Source organism: Rhipicephalus microplus, chromosome 3, assembly GCF_043290135.1.
Source record: "Rhipicephalus microplus isolate Deutch F79 chromosome 3, USDA_Rmic, whole genome shotgun sequence".
Classification (NCBI taxonomy): Eukaryota; Metazoa; Arthropoda; class Arachnida; order Ixodida; family Ixodidae; genus Rhipicephalus; species Rhipicephalus microplus.
Genome location: NC_134702.1, coordinates 9,496,842 through 9,514,526, shown reverse-complemented (window position 1 = coordinate 9,514,526; position 17,685 = coordinate 9,496,842). Strand labels below are relative to the sequence as shown.

Below are 17,685 nucleotides of genomic sequence, written 5' to 3'. Positions count from 1 at the left end.
ATCGCTAAATTTAATCGCAGATAGCGTGCCAGATATTTCTTTCGGCTGGTTTGACGCCAGAGCCACAGATGGTAAGAGGGACTTTAGGCAGTCCCAACCTGCTCCACTAATGTATCGCAGGTGACCAGAGCCACAACAGTGCAGCCATGAATTCTGTAACTTCACGTTTTTAGATGCGTAGCAGTTTACGGTCGGCGCTTGTCCCTTGTCCGTCATCGTAGCCAGCCATAGCCACCGAGATGGCGGGGGCGTGCCGCGCGCCCGCCATGCTCAGGCCACGCCGTAGCCTTCCTAATATTCGGAGCACCCACTAGATGGCTCTGTGGTAGAGCGCTGCTTAGTTACGGTATATGCTACTTTTGAGCATGTACAATAACTTTAGAGCTGCTTAGAGTGTCTCATTGCGCTCGTTTGCTCGCTCCGCAAACGCATGGCTGTTTCAAACTAAGGGTTCCCTTTACGGGGAGATGTGTGGTATTTTCTTGGTTTTTCGGCACTGATGTGGTCGAGGCGTAGCGAGAACAGTAAAGGAATATATTGATTGATTTGTGGGGTTTAACGTCCCAAAACCACCATTTGATTATGAGAGACGCCGTAGTGGAGGGCTCCGGGAATTTTGACCACCTGGGGTTCTTTAACGTGCACGCAAATCTGAGTACACGGGCCTACAACATTTCCGCCTCCATCGGAAATGCAGCCGCCGCAGCCGGGAATCGAACCCGCGACCTGCGGGTCAGCAGCCGAGTACCTTAGCCACTAGACCACCGCGGCGGGGCCAGTAAAGGAATATAATCGAGGAAAACTGATCTTGCGGATACAGTGTCTGAACGCAGCATCAACTGCTTTTGTTTTTCATGCTTCTTTTTCTGTCATCAAGAGCCGGCAGTGACTGAGTTTAGACTTCCCAATAGCCTCGTGACGTATAAAATTCAGTGACGAAGAGTGTCGAATATACCAGCAAACGAAACTGGCGATTAATAAATATGGCCATTGGAGATGTGAAATCGAATGCGAAAGCTTGTGCATTCAAAAAGGAAAGGAAGAAACAAATGGTAGTAGAAACAAACAGACTTTGGGGTTACTTAGTGTGCGACTTCTAATGAAGCCATAGCGCTGATAAGAAAGACAGGGACCACAGAATCAAACGTCCTGTCCTCGTTCAGTGGTCCCTGTGTATCAGCAAGTTGCAACAGGTTAATGGTGTGGCTAGCCACATAAGCATAAAGTGGTACACATATGGTGACGCATGATGTGTCACAAGAGATGCCATGCAAAGCCAGCATTCGTAAACGCCTACCGCCCCTACTTTTTCTTAAAGGTGATAGCTCTAGGTGCCTCGATCATCAAACGTGAATATTGACCAGGGTTTTGGATTGGCGTCTGACACGAGTAGTGCCAAAAATCATAGCGTGATGACGCCACCGCATGAAGTCATCATGACATGACAGATAGTCAAAATTTGTGACGCCATAGAGAAGACAGTTGACGTGACGCTACGTCAACACGTCATCACACGGTATGTTAACTTGGTCAACGGTGAGCCAATCACGGAGGCCGTGCAAAATCACGTGACGCGTCTCTCATCTTCGAGGCAATGCTAAACCACACTAGGTGCACAAAGTTTCAGGAGTGTGGCGGGGCAGGGACAATAAATTCATGAACTGTGAAGAGAAAGAAAACAACTTTCGTCTTCCAGTCGCCTTACGTGAGTGATCAAGGGATACTGTCAGGTTTTATGGTCATCACCGCGGAGTAGAAATCCGAGTATAACAGGGTGTTGGGCAAATCATTAGCGGAAGAATGCATACGTGCTTACGAGCCTCTCGTATTCGATCGCAGTGTTGTGTGCGTGTGCATGATCATTTTCGCCTTCACGTCAGCTTATGTTGTCCACTGAACTCATCGGTGTACACTGAAGATGGCGTATAGCGGTACAACGCAATAGGCATCTATGATGTTGCCGCATCACCAAATTTTCTGTAAACGTCCGATGCTTCGAGTGCTCTGAAGTACACCAGACGCATCAGTTGAGTTGAATAAACTTTCTTTGCCCAACGGTTGTTGCTGTACCCGGGGCTAGGCTGCCAGGGACACATGATTCACCTTCTGTATCTGAGTACTGCTTGCACGGGTTGGAAGTACAATGAAACAGCGAGGGAAACAGCTTACAATGAAGCGCCGGTTCCGTCCCCTTTGTCGGTCCGTGTGTTGCTTTGCACTTAAATATTTTTGCTTCAAGAAGTACTGAAAACAGCAAAAGTTTGCGGTTGAACATCAAGTGTCTGATAAATCTGAACTTTTCTTCTTTGTATGGGAATGTAGTTTTAAAATAAACGTTCCACACTACACTTGGCATTCCGACCTATACAGTAACCAGCTTGATTTCAAGCAATAAACCCTGATATAGCAGAAATTCGCATTCGTTGTAGATCCAACGTCCAGCAAGGTTTTGCTGTTAATAGTACAACGAAGCTTGCACGCGAAAGTGTTTCGACAACCGAATCAGTTGAAGCACTGTTGGTTCTGTTCCAAAGCTATGTACACGTGGGCTACCAATAATTACGTAGCATTTGGTGGCTGATTATTTCAGCCATGTGTTGTTCTTGAAAGTGACGCTCAAATATCAGCACGCGATTATTTCTTTCTTCTGTTCCGCTCGAAGATCATGAAAATGAGCTGTTCGGCAAGTTGGTTCGTGATGATACAAAAAGAATCAGCAAAGACAACAACACTGAAGAATCCACTGAAGATCAAATGGTGAGGAATAGAGCTTCGTTTTCACCAGCGGAACGTCACAACAACACTGCTGGAGCGGCAGGGACAATTGGAATCGCTTGTTTTCCTCAGTAGTGCCATATGTGCTTGTCATTGTCATGCCCCTGATAGAGACCCTTTCGACACGTCCGACTTTTATTGTTGTTTTTTTTTTGCTCTGACGTAATCCTCGTCCGCGGCGGAGGGAGAATCGGTCTCGGCTGCCCTTTCGGCGTCGTTCGTTGCACAGAGAATCCGCCTTCTCTGCGGTGGCACTTCTTTGAACGTTCTCTCCGAAACTTCGGCAACCTTCGAGGGCGGCTTCCCTGAGCCGCTTTGTCGGGGGCGCGATGCGTATCGGCGGCGAGGCGAGCGCGGCCGAACCGATACGGCGCGCGTCCTTCGGGCCGCCCTTTTGTTCCGGTCGACAATGGCGCTGCGCGTCGCGTGCGGCTCGCGTGGCGGACAATGGTCCTCTCCGATGGGGGCGACTTTTTAAACTGGGCCACCAGCGCCGCGCTGTTGCGTCAAGCAGTGGCACCACTTTCGCCGCCGCGGCCCGCGCCTCGAAGGAAACTGGGCCGGTGTGGCCGGACCCGGGCCTCGGCGGAGCGCCTCCGCCCTTGGCGACCCCCCCTTTCTCTAATGACCGCTCTACGCACAACAACACTGCTTCGCGAAAAGCCGTGCGACACAGAAGCCGTTCGCCTCGCTCGCCGACCGGTGAATCTTAAAAAACTCGGGCCGCGCCCATGCGCTGCAGCCGCCAAGGAAGTCCGGTGGTGCGAGACGCCTCGATCGTAAGCGCGTTTCGCCGACGCTGGCACCGCTTTACCCCTGTAAGACTAATCGTGCGGCACGGTATGGAGCCGAAATCTCATACTTTTCCACCGTTATTAGACGGCACAATCGGGGTTTTACGCTCTCCGGGTCGGATTGGCGGTATGGAATTCGGTGATCTCGGTCTCGCGCCAACTCTGCGACGAAGCGGGCTGGGGAGGGGGGCGCTATACGGATCACTACGTTTCGTGCCTCCAGTGAGCAGGATCGAATTGCACGCCAGCATGCGCTAGAGGCTAGTGCGCAAAGTAATCTTTTTTTCACCGTGTGAATTTACCGTAGCCCTACCTGCTGGATCAGGGCACGTAAGGTCTACTATAACTGCGCTGACTTCAGGACCATTCAAGTGATTATAACGATAATAAAACTGGTGTGTGTGGGGGGGGGGAGATTACAGCTGACGCATAATATCAATGGTATAACTCTCGTTCAAGCGCCCGAATAAACACAAAATAAGAGAGAACAAGCGCTTTCTCGCAACTAAACGATTTATTGGAAAGAGTAGATTATTGGAAAGGGAAGCGGCTGCTATCTTCTCTTTCAGGATATTGAAGTGGTTTTTCGATCTAACAATCAATTAACTCACGAGTCGATGCAAGCTCTTCACATAGGAAAAACAGGAGAGCAATGCGTAAGCCAGCCTTCGGTTTCGCTCCACGATAAAGAGTTTGCTTTTCTAGATTATGCTTCTGGATAATCTTTCCGCTTTTGCTCGGTGTTCTCGAGTTGCGACGCTGTACTTTTTGCCTGCACACGTATGCGCTGATTTTGGTTGCCTGTTTATAAACTCTTCTCTCTCCGATAAATCGTTTAGTTGCGAGAAAGCGCTTGTCCTCTCTTTTTTTTGTGTGTTTATTCGTGCTCTTGAACGACAGTTATACCATGCATATCCAACTAGCCCAACTTTCGGTTCTGTTGTAGGATGTCGAAGGACATCGAAGAGCTCGACCTCCGGCGTAGGTCATAACCATGAGAAATCGTGCTGGTTTAAAAACATCGATGTTATTTCACACAGTAACTGTGTGCAGCGACGGCTCTTCCATGAACGCAAATGAGTGGAATACGCAAAGACAGATGAACAGAAGCATTCATATAACCTTACGTTTTGTAACACATTCTCAAAGATGACTCACAAAGTTGAAATAAACGCTTGTTTTCGTCTCTTCTATCTACCACGTTCATTTTCAGTGTAAAATATAGCGCAATATTTACAACAGGGGCAAAAAAAGGGGAAAAAAGTGCGGCCTAGTAGTGTTACTATGAAATGAATATTTACTAAAGACAATTGATCTTTTTTAGAAAAATTTCAGCTAAGACATGCTCATGCGCAAACATCAGCACATGCATGGCACAAACTCGTTGTCGACGCAAAATGATGTCCGAGATGGGGCCCACTGCATGATATTTTTCAATGAAACTTCTATTGATAGTCAGTGCTTTTTAAAAGTCAGTTACTGTGTGTGTGCGTGTGCGCGCGTGTGTGTGTGTGTGTGTGTGTGTGTGTGTGTGCGCGCGTGCGCGTGCGCGCGTGTGTGTGTGCGTGTGCGTGTGCGTGTGCGCGCGCGTGTGCGTGTGTGTGTGTGTGTGTGTGTGTGTGTGTGTGTGTGTGTGTGTGTGTGTGTCAGCGTTATAAGTTCTGCCTCGAGTCTAGCTACCGTGTGTACGATTGTCAATTCGCCTGACTGCTCTTTCTTACACAATTCACGCCAGTTGATAATGTACTAAGAATGACTGCGTTTATGTATACTTCTTAGCGCCATAAGGAATCACTGTCGTGGGACCAAGATTACCAGATGATGCGACGCATATATAGGCAGCAGGAATGATACCGTGGAATGCGTTTGCAGTATCACTTTCGATGGTAATTTTTTCATTTCGCACCAGACAACAAAGATTTCGCACTTACCCGTCGCTCTACACCCGTCCCCACGTGGGATCGACTCAGAACGCTGCCACAGGGAATCGTCTCTCAGGGCGTCTGTCAACAAAGGTCGCTGTATTCACATCTGTGAAGCACACAAAACAAGGGGGGCCCATTTCGCCACCACTTTTGCATGCACTCCAACCACCAGCGGTAATTTGCACGTTTACAATTTCCACAGTTAGAGCACGTATATCTGAGATTAGTGCTGCACATGCAGGTTTTTCTCGAACTGAGCCGTGGCTCTGCTGGGGGACGCCAGGAGCTGCGGCTTGCCTGCCTCGAGTCCCTGGAGCAGCCGAACAGCACACCGCTCTCTCATGCGACCGCCAACGGTGAGTGGGCAAATGCGAATCAGCTTCGGCACCACTGCTTCTCAGCACTTTTTTTTCAATGATCTACAATGCTGTCCATGATTCCGAGGACAGTTTTTCTCCCTTCCTTTATCCTAGACCTTCTTTCTTCTCGCATTGTCTCAAACTATCACAGTTCAATTTAGAAAATGTGGCATATATATATATATATATATATATATATATATATATATATATATATATATATATATATATATATATATATATATATATATATATATATATATATATATATATATATATATATATATATATATATATATATATATATATATATATATATATATATATATATATATATATACGGTAGAAAAAGAGGTCGACAAACGTGCGAAAAAACACTAGTTTTACTACTAACGTTTCGGCAGGTGGGCCTGCCGAAACGTTAGTAGTAAAACTAGTGTTTTTTCGCACGTTTGTCGACCTCTTTTTCTACCGCATTTTCCACCGGATCCAGTGAATTTCACCCCACCTAATATATATATATATATATAAATATATATATATATATATATATATATATATATATATATATATATATATATATATATATATATATATATATTCAGTAGGTAATATTAACCTAGAATGTTAATCAAACAATGTTCCTAAATTAATTATATATTAATTACTAAATGGACGTATAACCAAGCTTTGTATTTGTATATTGTGTGGTTGTCATACTTAAGATGCTTTCATGCAGGCAAACTTACCCCGAAATAATTAAGATATTCATCAATGAACCACACTGTAGTCCTTGTAACAATTAACCAACCTTTAACTTCATTACGACATTGCTTTCAGTCAGGCTTTTTTTTCTGAAAAGTATACTACACAAAACGACTAGTTGTTGCCTGTTGTTGGCTGACATGTGTCGTCTAAGCAAGAGTTATAGGATGAACGGCCATATATTCACGAGAGCTTTACTGCATCGGAAGACGCTTACGTTAGCATTAGCGTGCCTATCAGTGCTAACGCTCTAATGGAACGCGCTGCCCACCAAATAGTGATCTTTTAGTACAGCGGAAGGCATTACCGCTAACACAAACGCAAGCATCTACGGCACTATCTAGTTATAGAAACACTCTGTGCATTGTAGAATCCTCAAGTCACCGTTGCTGCGTCTCCATGCCGCATTTGTTTCAGTGTTGTGTCTGACGGCCTGAAACGAAACGGTTCTCTTTTTTTTTCGACATATGCCGTAATCGTGTATTCCTCGAGACTTCTTTTAGCTGGCTCATCTTGACTTGTGGTGGTACTTGCCTTATTTTGGAAACAAGCTAATTAGTACAGTGTCGCCATCTCTGCGTTGCTATCGAAAACATGAGCGAACTTCGTAGACAAGTTTTCAAAACCTCCTGCACCCCAAATCGAGTGTCTATTTCAAAAACGTGCTTCTTTCATCAGCCTCATTACTCAAACCTAAATCAACTACGACCAGCATGTGAGAGTGAAGGCGCTTAACAATGCAGGTTGTAGACTATAAAGATTCGAAGTGGACGGCTCTAGCCTCAACAGGCACCGCAATCTTGCCATACGTACGGGATCTCTTGTGTGCGTTAGCGTTGAGCGCTACGTGCCACGATAGCGTTCGTACGTAAGAGTTGAGGCTACGTTAACGTTCTGCACATGCTCAGATTAGAGCATGCAATGTACGAAAACTAACGCTACATTCTTGCGTTTGCAGTTTTCCGCTATACTAGAGCTCTCTAATGTCGGTCAGTTGTTCGACACCCACGAATAATTTATTAGCGTTTCTCCAGCACCTATAAAGAAGAATAGATGCGGTCATCACAAAATCTTAGTGTTGTAGAGCACATGGTTTGCCTATACAGCGGCTGCCACGGTGTCGAAAGTGAACCTCCTCGCAGCCACTCTTTCAGAGCAAGTATAGCGCGCATGCACGATCCTCAACCGTCGAGTTCTTCCGGGCGGAAACGCCGCTGCAATCAACGATGGCTGCCTTTTTTTTCCCCCATTTACCTGCGTCGGTGTCGAACTGCCGCCAACACTGTTCTCGCTGTGCCGTTTACGCATGGCTGAGCGGCGCTCTCGTCGTCCTTCGAGTGACGACGGCAGCCCTTTCTCCTTGAAGTCCGAACAGCCGTCAGAGGCTGGCATCCTCGGCGAGGACCGTTGGACGTGGTGATCGACGTCGCGTACCACTGATCGCGAGGGCGCACGTGTCTCAGAAACTCGAATGCGTGCACCGAGACACATTGCACGTGCACTGCTTCTCGCGCGCGGATGACTCATACAGACGCAATGTGTACGCCATGTTGAAGAGTTGAGCTCATGCGTAAACCTGAGTCTGCATCAAGTGCACGACTGAGCTGTACAATCATTCTTGAATACACTTCCCTGCAGAAAATCATGCGTCCATAATGTGGCGCGTTGTGTTAGGAATGCAATATGTCTTACGTAGATATGTGAGCTATAATCGTCAGCCTGTCCATTGCAGGTCAAAGTATACTCGTAATGATCTCCAACGAGCCCTGTCCGGCGCGAGACGATTTCGTTTGATGCCTCCTAATTGCTTAATTTCACGCAAAACTACAATTTAGCGTCCTCGGCCACTCTTTACATATCTTGGCATGCTCCAACTGTCTGTCGGTTACCTGTCATGATGTGGTCTACCTAGGTTCAATCTTTCCTCTTAATATGTTCAAAAATATATCAGATAGACTTGTTAGTTCTTACATTTTAAAGTTACGCATGTCATTTCCTGTGCGTCCGTAGAAGTGATATCCGGAGTTTCACCTGCGTGTGATTGTTTGAAGCCATTTAATAGGCTGGGTCGGGGTCAACAGGCCGCTGATGTTCCTTTGCAACTTTTTTCATGGTCCCGCGTGACTAAAAGAGCGCAGAGATTGTAAGGAATTACAACCAGTAGAGTGGAATAGCGGCACCGGTAATCCCCGTCTTTGGTGTAACGGGAAAAGGGCTGTGTCGTTCTAAGAACTGTTTCGCTACGATGGCCGAAATGGCCGCTCGAGAGCGATAACAGTTCGGACGCTTCGTTCAACCGTTCAAGGACTCTGGGGACGAGGGGTGAAGCCGCCGGAAAGTTCTAAACAGCGTCGTCAAAGCTAGTCTTTTCTGACAGCTTCGATCTCTCTAGGCCAAGCGGCGATAAGTATTGTAGAAGAACCGTGAGCGAAGGCGAAATTTCGCCCTGCAGATTGCCACCGAGTTTTTTACCTCCGGTATTAAAATCAGTCAGCCACCAAAGGTCACACCTCCTTTATGCGAACGGCGCGTTCGATGCACCCGAAAATTGAGTGGTATGCACATGCATTTAAGGGACCATAGGAGAAGAGTTTTAGTACTGCGTACGTTGCGTACACGACGGCTTTGCGTGTGTCAGAATATCGTTTTGCGCAGTGCGCATGCGCAGACCGCCATGCGCTCAAATTGCGATGGCATATGTGCGGTTGCTACGTAATCACGCATGTGATCCGTACGTAACACGCTTCACGTTTGTTACGCACGTGAGTAGTTTTGCCGTGCACTAAAAGCGCTATTGTGACATGCGACGCCATGTAACGCCAGGCGGTTGAGTGATGCGTACGTATCACATTTCCGCAGTGCTATCGTCGCGGGTGAAGGTGTCGAGGGGCGCATTACAACTGAATTGTTCATTAACATATATGTACGGCATGAGGGTCTTCTACTGTCGTAGTATGTGAATACAAAGGCGAACGAATATCTGGAATTTCAGCTATTACGTTCTTCTTATTAATCCTTGTTTGTCTTTTATTGCAACCGTAAAAATAAGATGAATGTGCATATACACATCCTTCAATGCCTCTTGTAGGTTTGGCAACACTGATGTCGAAGATCTCAGGTATGATAAATACGGAAACGCCCAAACCGGACTAAGCGCGCCAACTGCACTTTATTACATGTTTCACCACGCGTAATTGCAGCGTCTTTTCGTTCTCCTTTACACCATTACATCCGCATTTGCCATCAGCATCTGTGCTGCTTTTGTCTCAGTACTGCCGTGGTCGTCTATACTTCTGTACCAACAGCCATAATAGCCATAGGCGTGCGCACAAGGAGGGGGTGGAGAGGAGGGGGTGCAAAGCCAGCCTCATACTCTGACATTACAAGGAGCGAGTGAGAGGGGGGCGCAATGTCAGCTCCATACATTGTCATGATATGAAGAGGGAGAACGTTGCGACGAACCCCCTCTTCTCCCCCGAAGGGAAACCTTGCGCATGTTTACGATAACGGAATTCGTTGGTGCCGTTTTTCCTGTGTAAGATATCTCGAATCCTCCTAAGCGAATCATGCGCGGCATGTTTAAGGAGAACGCCTGACATTCCTCATGCGAACGTTACCTCCCACTGTCAGAGAGATTGATTGATTGATTTGTGGGGTTTAACGTCCCAAAACCACCATATGATCATGAGAGACGCCGTAGTGGAGGGCTCCGGAAATTTAGACCGCCTGGGGTTCTTTAACGTGCACCCAAATCTGAGCACATGGGCCTACAACATTACCGCCTCCATTGGAAATGCAGCCGCCGCAGCCAGGATTCGATCCCGCGACCTGCGGGTCAGCAGCCGAGTACCTTAGCCACTAGACCACCACGGCGGGGCCACGGTGAGAGAGAGAAAGCAAGACAAATCGCGTTTAGTCTAGGGATGCGAGAGTCATGCAAAAGCGAGAGGAGCATGAATGTGACTGCCTAAGGTGATAACAAAAACAAGACTAGTGGTTCCCTAGTTAATCAGCTGAAAGTATTTTAGCTCAAGTTAATTAGTGACAGATAAACATTTGGGGATAAGACTAATGAATTTACCACTGAGTTGTTTAGTTACAGTGAAATTCATAAAACTTAGATTATCTAACGTTGAACGTGGATCCAAAGTGTCCGATAAAAAAGCCACACACTGGGTGGTTTTCGTTTTCGAGTCGTCTTAGGTGAATTCACAGGCATCCGTGTCTACGAATACAGATGGACAGACAGATCTCAGACAGACAGACAGAGAGACTGATAAACTGATAGATAGATAGATAGATAGATAGATAGATAGATAGATAGATAGATCCCTTCTGAGATTCCCCTTCTACGTCACACTGTGGTCATGTCTTTCGAGGGGGCCCCCTCTCCGGGTCCGGGAGTCGTGGCCCGTGGCCAACAGGGTCAGCGCTCGGGTGGCGGATGTGCCTTCGGGCAGCGTCAGCGATGGCGGCTTGGAGGCACAGGTGCGCCGTGGCCCTTCGCAGGTCCGGCAGCTGGCGTCGGCGTCAGCCGAGCGTCCCGGCCTCGGCCGGGCGCGGCGACCAGTGGTCCGTAACCGCCGGTTCCGCCGCCGCCACCACTGACGCTGGCAGCTGCGCCAGCTGGGTGCCTTGGCCGTCGGCCAGCACACAAGAAGGATGGTCTCGTACCCCTCCCCCCCCCCCTCCTGCCTTCTGGAGCACTTTCACCGCGCTGACTGCCTTCCTGGCGGTCAAGAAACGGTTCTTCCCGGTGACCGCAGTGAGCCTCCCCGAAAGGGACGCATTCTCCGTCGCTGTTGCCGCACCACCGCAGTCTGGCATTTTTTTTTTCTCTCAATGGACGATTGCGCTCGTCGAAATGACTAGCATTACACAGACTACTTCGTTTCCTGATTTCACTTTCTCACGGGTCATTCTTAATATTCATAGCGTTCCCTTTCCGTGGTCCTATACGCACGATACACAGAAAACGAGCTGGGAGAAAGATATAGTACACGGGGTAATTACGGGGGTGACCTATTGCGCCTGTTTTCGAGGAATGTTTTGTGGTTTGGTCTGGAACGCTGTAGAGAGGGCTAATTGTGCGTAGTAAGCAGAAAAATGGCGTACTTATAAAGAAAATAAAATCCCACTTCGTCGCTTCATGATGATGTTTCCGAAAGCAGACAGCAGAAATAAAAAAGATCTAAGAGTGTTGCGATGAACAATGGTCAAAGATGCGTGTGGGAAGAGACGCAGGTAGAGATAAGAGGAAAAGAGGGGGAGGCGGGAGAAATAAGTGCGAGAAAATCAAAAATAATTAAAATCATGGCACACGTTAGATTTCTCCAAGAGCGTTCGCTAAAAAAGTTTAGCTTGTAACACTTCCCGTGACATCTAGAATGTCGAGCCTCTCTACAATCGTTGTTGTTGAGAGTATGTACACTTGCGGGTGTGTGCGTGTATACATTTGTACAGGAGTCAGCGCCTTCAACGCGAACACTTCGATGCGTGGTCAGGGCTAGTTTGATTGATGCCAGCCGCGCACTGCTGGGCGCTCCTGCCGAGATAATACCTCGGTAGGCTTGGATAGTATGTCGGTTATGTATGGTTAGCATCTTGCCTACATAACCCAAACGTCCGTAGTGTGAGCGTCAATCAAACTGCTGCAGGACACGCGCCGGAGCGTTCGTGTTTAAGGTGCTGACGTCTGTACATGCACACATTCACACATTAAGGGTTTACATAGTGTAAACGCAAAACACATACTTTTTAACTTCGGAACTTGGCCTCCCCATTCTACAGCCACTTTCCCCCCCCCCCCCCCCCCAACTCACACGCCGATCTCCGCATGGCTTGAAAAGTATGTTTTAGACTCAACGAAAAGATGCTTATTCACACCACTTCTATTGCGACGGGTACGAGTATTTGTGAGAACACGACTTGCTATAGCCATTCACATATTTGCGAGAAACAATATGTGCTTGTGATATGCTGTGGCGCAATTTTTTTTATGAAACCATCATGGTCGCTTTAAACAAAATGAACCAGTTCACTCCGACCCAAAGCTGAAGAGAATTTTCTCAAGCGCTGAGGAAGTAAACTTGAATTTCGTGCTTACTTGTTCAATAAGCCGAATGCTTGGCAGTTCAACTGTGTTTGGACACTCGCGACATAGTGTTGCGATCCGAGTGTAAGCCTTAAGGAGCCCTATTCTATAGACACCGACAATGAAGGTATTGGTGCGGGAGGGGGAGGAGGGGAGTGCAGTGATATCTTAAGACTGTGTATGAGCCTTCCTTGGCAGAATTAAAAAGGCGCCGCTTAAGTTCCACGCGGTGCTGATGTAGAATAACAATACAATCTACGACTGCCGAATAGTTCTGGACGTGAGGGGAGAGATAAGCACAGAAAGCACTGCTTGCACGCATAAAGATTCTTCTGAAGGTGCTGTGACTTAAGGGCCGGTAATCGGGCAAGCGGAATCACTGTCGATTACCTGTCAAGCGTAACGAGACTTAGAGTACGAGAGTGAAGATCGATGCACGTTGTGCTGTGGTGTCTATATAGGCAAGAGCTGTGAGTCTGCACAGAAAAAACACGTCCTTGTCAGGGGCGGTCTGGTCATCCCGAGCGCAACACTGGTGCTCGTGCTGCTTTGACAAAGCACAGCGGTGACTGCAGTTAAAAAAAAAAAAAAACGAAGGAAATAAACTCTAATGGACTGTTCGCGGCAACTGCTTAAATGCGCTGCATAGATGAGATTTAAGAGTAATGTTCTAATACTCGGTTTCTGCCAAGTTTTGTGCGCCATAACTTGCAGAGGCGCGAAGTTTGCGCCCTCGGTCAACTCGACGGTCTATGCAAGGCATGGAGTTTGTAGTTACTAAATTAATAAGCATGTTTTAAAGGCCCGATTCATAATTGTTTAATATATGCAATTACCGCCTTTGTCAGAAAATTATTTATTTGAGCATTCCAGGGTCTCATAGTTTCGTTATCGATAACGTGTTCCAGCATCCTCCCAGAACTGCGCGAGACATGTTTAAATGCGGTACTTGATGTTTTCATTATTATTGATAACCTTAATGAAGATTTATTGATTGATCTGTGGGGTGTAACGTCCCAAAACCACGATCTCATTATGAGAGACGCCGTAGTGGAGGGCTCCGGAAATTTCGACCACCTGGGGTTCTTTAACGTGTACCCAAATCTGAGCACACGGGTTTACATTTCCGCCTCATGAAGAACAAGTGCCAAAAAACATAATATGCGAGGTATGCAAGTGACACCCGCGCGTAGCGCTGCATGTTTTGTCTTAATTTTTGTTGTGAGCAGAGCACATTATTAATAGCCTCGATCAAAGGAAACGCAGGGTGGTCAATTTGGTCATTCGGCGGCGATTCGCGATCGTGGGTTTACACCGCAGACGGAAAAGGGGACAACAGTAAAGGCTTTATATCGCCGTACCCATTTTCGTTCGAGATATAAACGTAATATCAGTGTAAAAAAAAAGGTTTTATTTATCCCCTATTTTCATTTGCTTAAGGTGATTTGTCGGCCTCTTTCCACACTCCGTATATATCCATGGTGCCCGCCCACTTTTTGTCGGTTTCCCTGCTAAACGACGCTTAAACAGTACAAGTACGCTATACCAGACGCCAACAATTATGCAAGACGGGAGAGAAACAGAGGAAAAATAAAATCATCCATGCTTTGTGCGTGGAGTGCGTTGCTTGATTGCGGGCCTACTTCGCTACGCTTCTTCCGGAAAATAAAGGCCGGCTGGTTGACAGAAATAGTTTTTGGGCACTGTTCCAACGGAAACTCGAATGAGTACAATGCAGAACTGGTGGATACGGAGAAAGAAGAGGTAATAGTCGGCTTGTACGTGTGTGCGCCTCGATGAGCCTGCAGGCACAGGAAGCGTGCTAGCCAATGGGACATCGGCCGGAGGCCATTGGCGATTACTAGTTTCACAAACGCCTTTTATTGAAATAGACGCACAGCCTCGTACTTGGTTGAACCGATACGAAGTCGATCTACCGCGCATCAGCGATAGCAGACTTTGTACCGAACGTACTTGTATAAAGAAAATAACGACAAGAACACTTTTACAGACCACATTAAACACTTGACCATCCTAGCATAACCGGTATAAATCGACTTCATGGCCTTTCCCGCAGGAGTTTACAAACAAAAAAAAAGTCCGTTGCAAGCCGGGAAAGGTGTGACGTTCTTTCGGCTTCTTCTTGCTGTGTTGTTTGTAGGACGTCTGTGAATCTAGTAAATCCAGTAAATTGACGTCTAGTCGTTTCAGATTCAGTGAATTTTGTAAATGAATGCGAATGAAAATGTAGCGGCCCTGCTGCCTATGCCGCCGTGGTAATGCAGTGGTGACGGCGCTCGGCTGCCTTCCGGATTGAGGTGATGGGCTAGAGGCCAACGCATTTAGATCTAAAAGCGCGTTCAACAAGCGCAAATGGTCCAAGTTTCGGGAGACTCCAGTGAAATGCAACCGCCACGGCAGGCATCTAAACCGCCAATTTCGGGTCAAAAGCCAATTACGGTGAACACTCTGTGCCACCGCCACGAACGATCAGTAATTTTTTTTTATTGTACCTAACAAAACATCCGATCACCGTATCTCCTCACCAGCTGCCTGCAGGAAAGAATGCAAGTAGTTACAATGGGTAACATAACATCACCGCCGAAGGATGTGCTCACTGGAGTCCCCCAAGGAACCGTCCTTGGGTCACTTCTACTTTCATTAAGTATTTATGACTTGCTACTTAACTTTAATTCCAGTAAAGTTCTCATTATCACACTTGCACTGCCGTAACCGGCGATAATATTTGGAAACTAGAAACCAAAGCAAATGAGTAACTGAGAAGCGCCTCTGTATGATTTTTTTAATTACCAAGTTACATTTAGCGTTAAAAAGACTGAAAATGCTGTCTTTCTTACGCGTAACAATATTTTTAACATCTAAATCACTGATGATCAAATAAACGCAGTTTGCATAAAGCTCGCGTGAGGGTGCTACGCACTCCCACAAGCACGTTGTCATCTCGGCACTAACATTCTTCGTTATCTACATTTTGCACTCATTCATAGTTATATCACACATCATAAGGAATCATTGGGTGAACTTTAAATCCATAGGGAAACTTAGAAACGTGACTTAGGATGATTACTCATTCAAGGTGTAATGAACATAGCCCTCACAATAAAGAAACTACTTGAACCATGGCCTGAGATGCATCTCCAGAAAAAGGCAATAATCTTCCTGACAGACTTTTTAGTGGAGACCGGAGTGGACAAGCGCCTATGACAGACAGCCAGAGATGGGTATTATATAAAATGTGGTCATGTATATACTGACATTAGATTAGTAAGGTGTGCGTGTAAGTAGTTTATGACTGTGTGAACTGCGCGAAGAAAACTGTGTATTGGCATGATATTTGAACTGGTTTCAGTGTGGTATTATGTTTTTTCTTTTCCGTATTGTTAATTTTTGGGTACCGTTCTGTATTATTATTTTATTTTTCGCTGCAGAACTTTGTGATATGGAGTAGCCGAGGCAATAGGCACCTCAACCTCTCCACAGCAAAACAGTTAAAACAGAACAGAACAGAACAGAACACAACATAGCACGCATGTGTTTATCAAAATGAATATCTCTCTTTTCGATGGGATACATGAGCTAAAAACAATGTTTGCTGAGGGTTCGTTTCTTTGTTTCGCACAACGTTGATTAAATCAGCGCGTGATGAACCATGGAACGTATATATGGGAGGGTAACTGCACTGTTTTAAATGTATTGTAGTAATTGTGACGTAGATCATTCAATAAGGAAACAGCAAGTAAAGCGGACGAAAAGAAAACTTGCCGCAGGCAGGGATCGACACTTGTTGCGAAAAATAAGCTATCTTTTCGCATTCACACGCTCCCGGTCAACCGCGCGCTAACGTTATAAACATGGAGCCTGTTTGACGTTCACTACGGTACAGGATATGCAGTGGTGCCCTCTTCCGTCATCCTTTCCTGCAACATTGCATCACTCGCTCCCCTTCCCGCGCCCTTCCTATACACATACACTAACACATGGCTGTTCATGGGTTTGCTTGCGGGATGCAGTTTCACTCAACGCGAAAGCTGTATGAAGAGCGGACCCGTGAGCTTGCTGGCGTTCCAAGTGTGCAACCTACTATATAAGGCGTGCCGGGAAAGGAAACCATCATTCGAAATGCAGTTCTCTCTCCCCTCCTTTTTCTGTCTCTCTCACAGCACTCCTACTCACTTCCCCTTTCCACCCACTTTCTGTTCTATACTCTACATGGCTATGCTATACATGGTTTTGCCAGACTATGCTACACATGGCTACGTAATGATAACATCTGAGGTTTCACGTCTCAAAACCACGGTATGATCATGAGACGCCATATAGCGGAGAGCTCCGGAAATTCCGAACTTTTGATGTTCTTTAGCTTGCACTTACATCGCCCGACAGGCCTCAACCATTTTCATTCATGGCTATGCTATTCATGGTTCTGCCTTCGTGACACCGAGCGACGACATTATATGACAGCATACGACTGTCCTGAAGTGCGCCGCGCTTAAATATCAACGATTGGGCTCAAATTGAACCCAAGTCCTTCACCTTAAACACACCTTAAAGGCAAGTATTCTATCTCAGAGCCACGTCTGTGTTCATGGAAACTCCTTCGAAAAAAAAAAAAAACAGTTTCCCCGCAAGGTTGAATCAATGAATGCGATAGCAACAAATCGCAATGCTATACGAAGGCCGGCAGCTATAGCTTCCGATCTCACGTAACTCTACAAAAAAAAATCTTGTGTAACTACACGGCCTTCCCAGAGAGGGCTTAGCTTTTTGCACAGTCTCTTGCACGGTGAAAGCGCAGCACGTAAAAGGGATTACGAGCCATCCGCTCGTGCCTGCCGAGATTGCACGTGCGCCAGTTATCGCGACGACGCTCTCAAGCCCAAACTCCATAAGCGCGAAAATGCACGCGACAGCGACGAGCGACGCGACGTAGATCGGCGTCGCGCGATCAGTCG

General features: G+C 46.7%; 1 protein-coding gene and 1 long non-coding RNA gene across 4 annotated transcripts in view; one reads left to right on the top strand and one right to left on the bottom strand.

Moving 5' to 3' along the window:
• The window catches only part of LOC142803587 (uncharacterized), a 254,867-nt gene that overhangs the window by 133,541 nt on the left and 103,641 nt on the right, over positions 1–17,685 (bottom strand). The window contains exons 1-2 of one of the 2 annotated variants that reach the window (XR_012894179.1): positions 7,873–10,457; positions 5,501–5,600 (exon numbers count right to left, since the gene is read on the bottom strand). This is a non-coding gene — a long non-coding RNA (uncharacterized LOC142803587). Of the gene's footprint in view, positions 1–5,500; positions 5,601–7,872; positions 10,458–17,685 lie in introns of those variants that run through there. The other variant, XR_012894180.1, reaches the window with a different exon arrangement.
• Positions 1–17,685, top strand: part of LOC119163950 (uncharacterized) — a 185,723-nt gene that overhangs the window by 88,419 nt on the left and 79,619 nt on the right. For both annotated transcript variants that reach the window (XM_075888846.1, XM_075888847.1), the window contains exon 4: positions 5,736–5,850. In XM_075888846.1, coding sequence (XP_075744961.1) covers positions 5,736–5,850 — 115 coding nt within the window. The remainder of the gene's footprint in view (positions 1–5,735; positions 5,851–17,685) is intronic.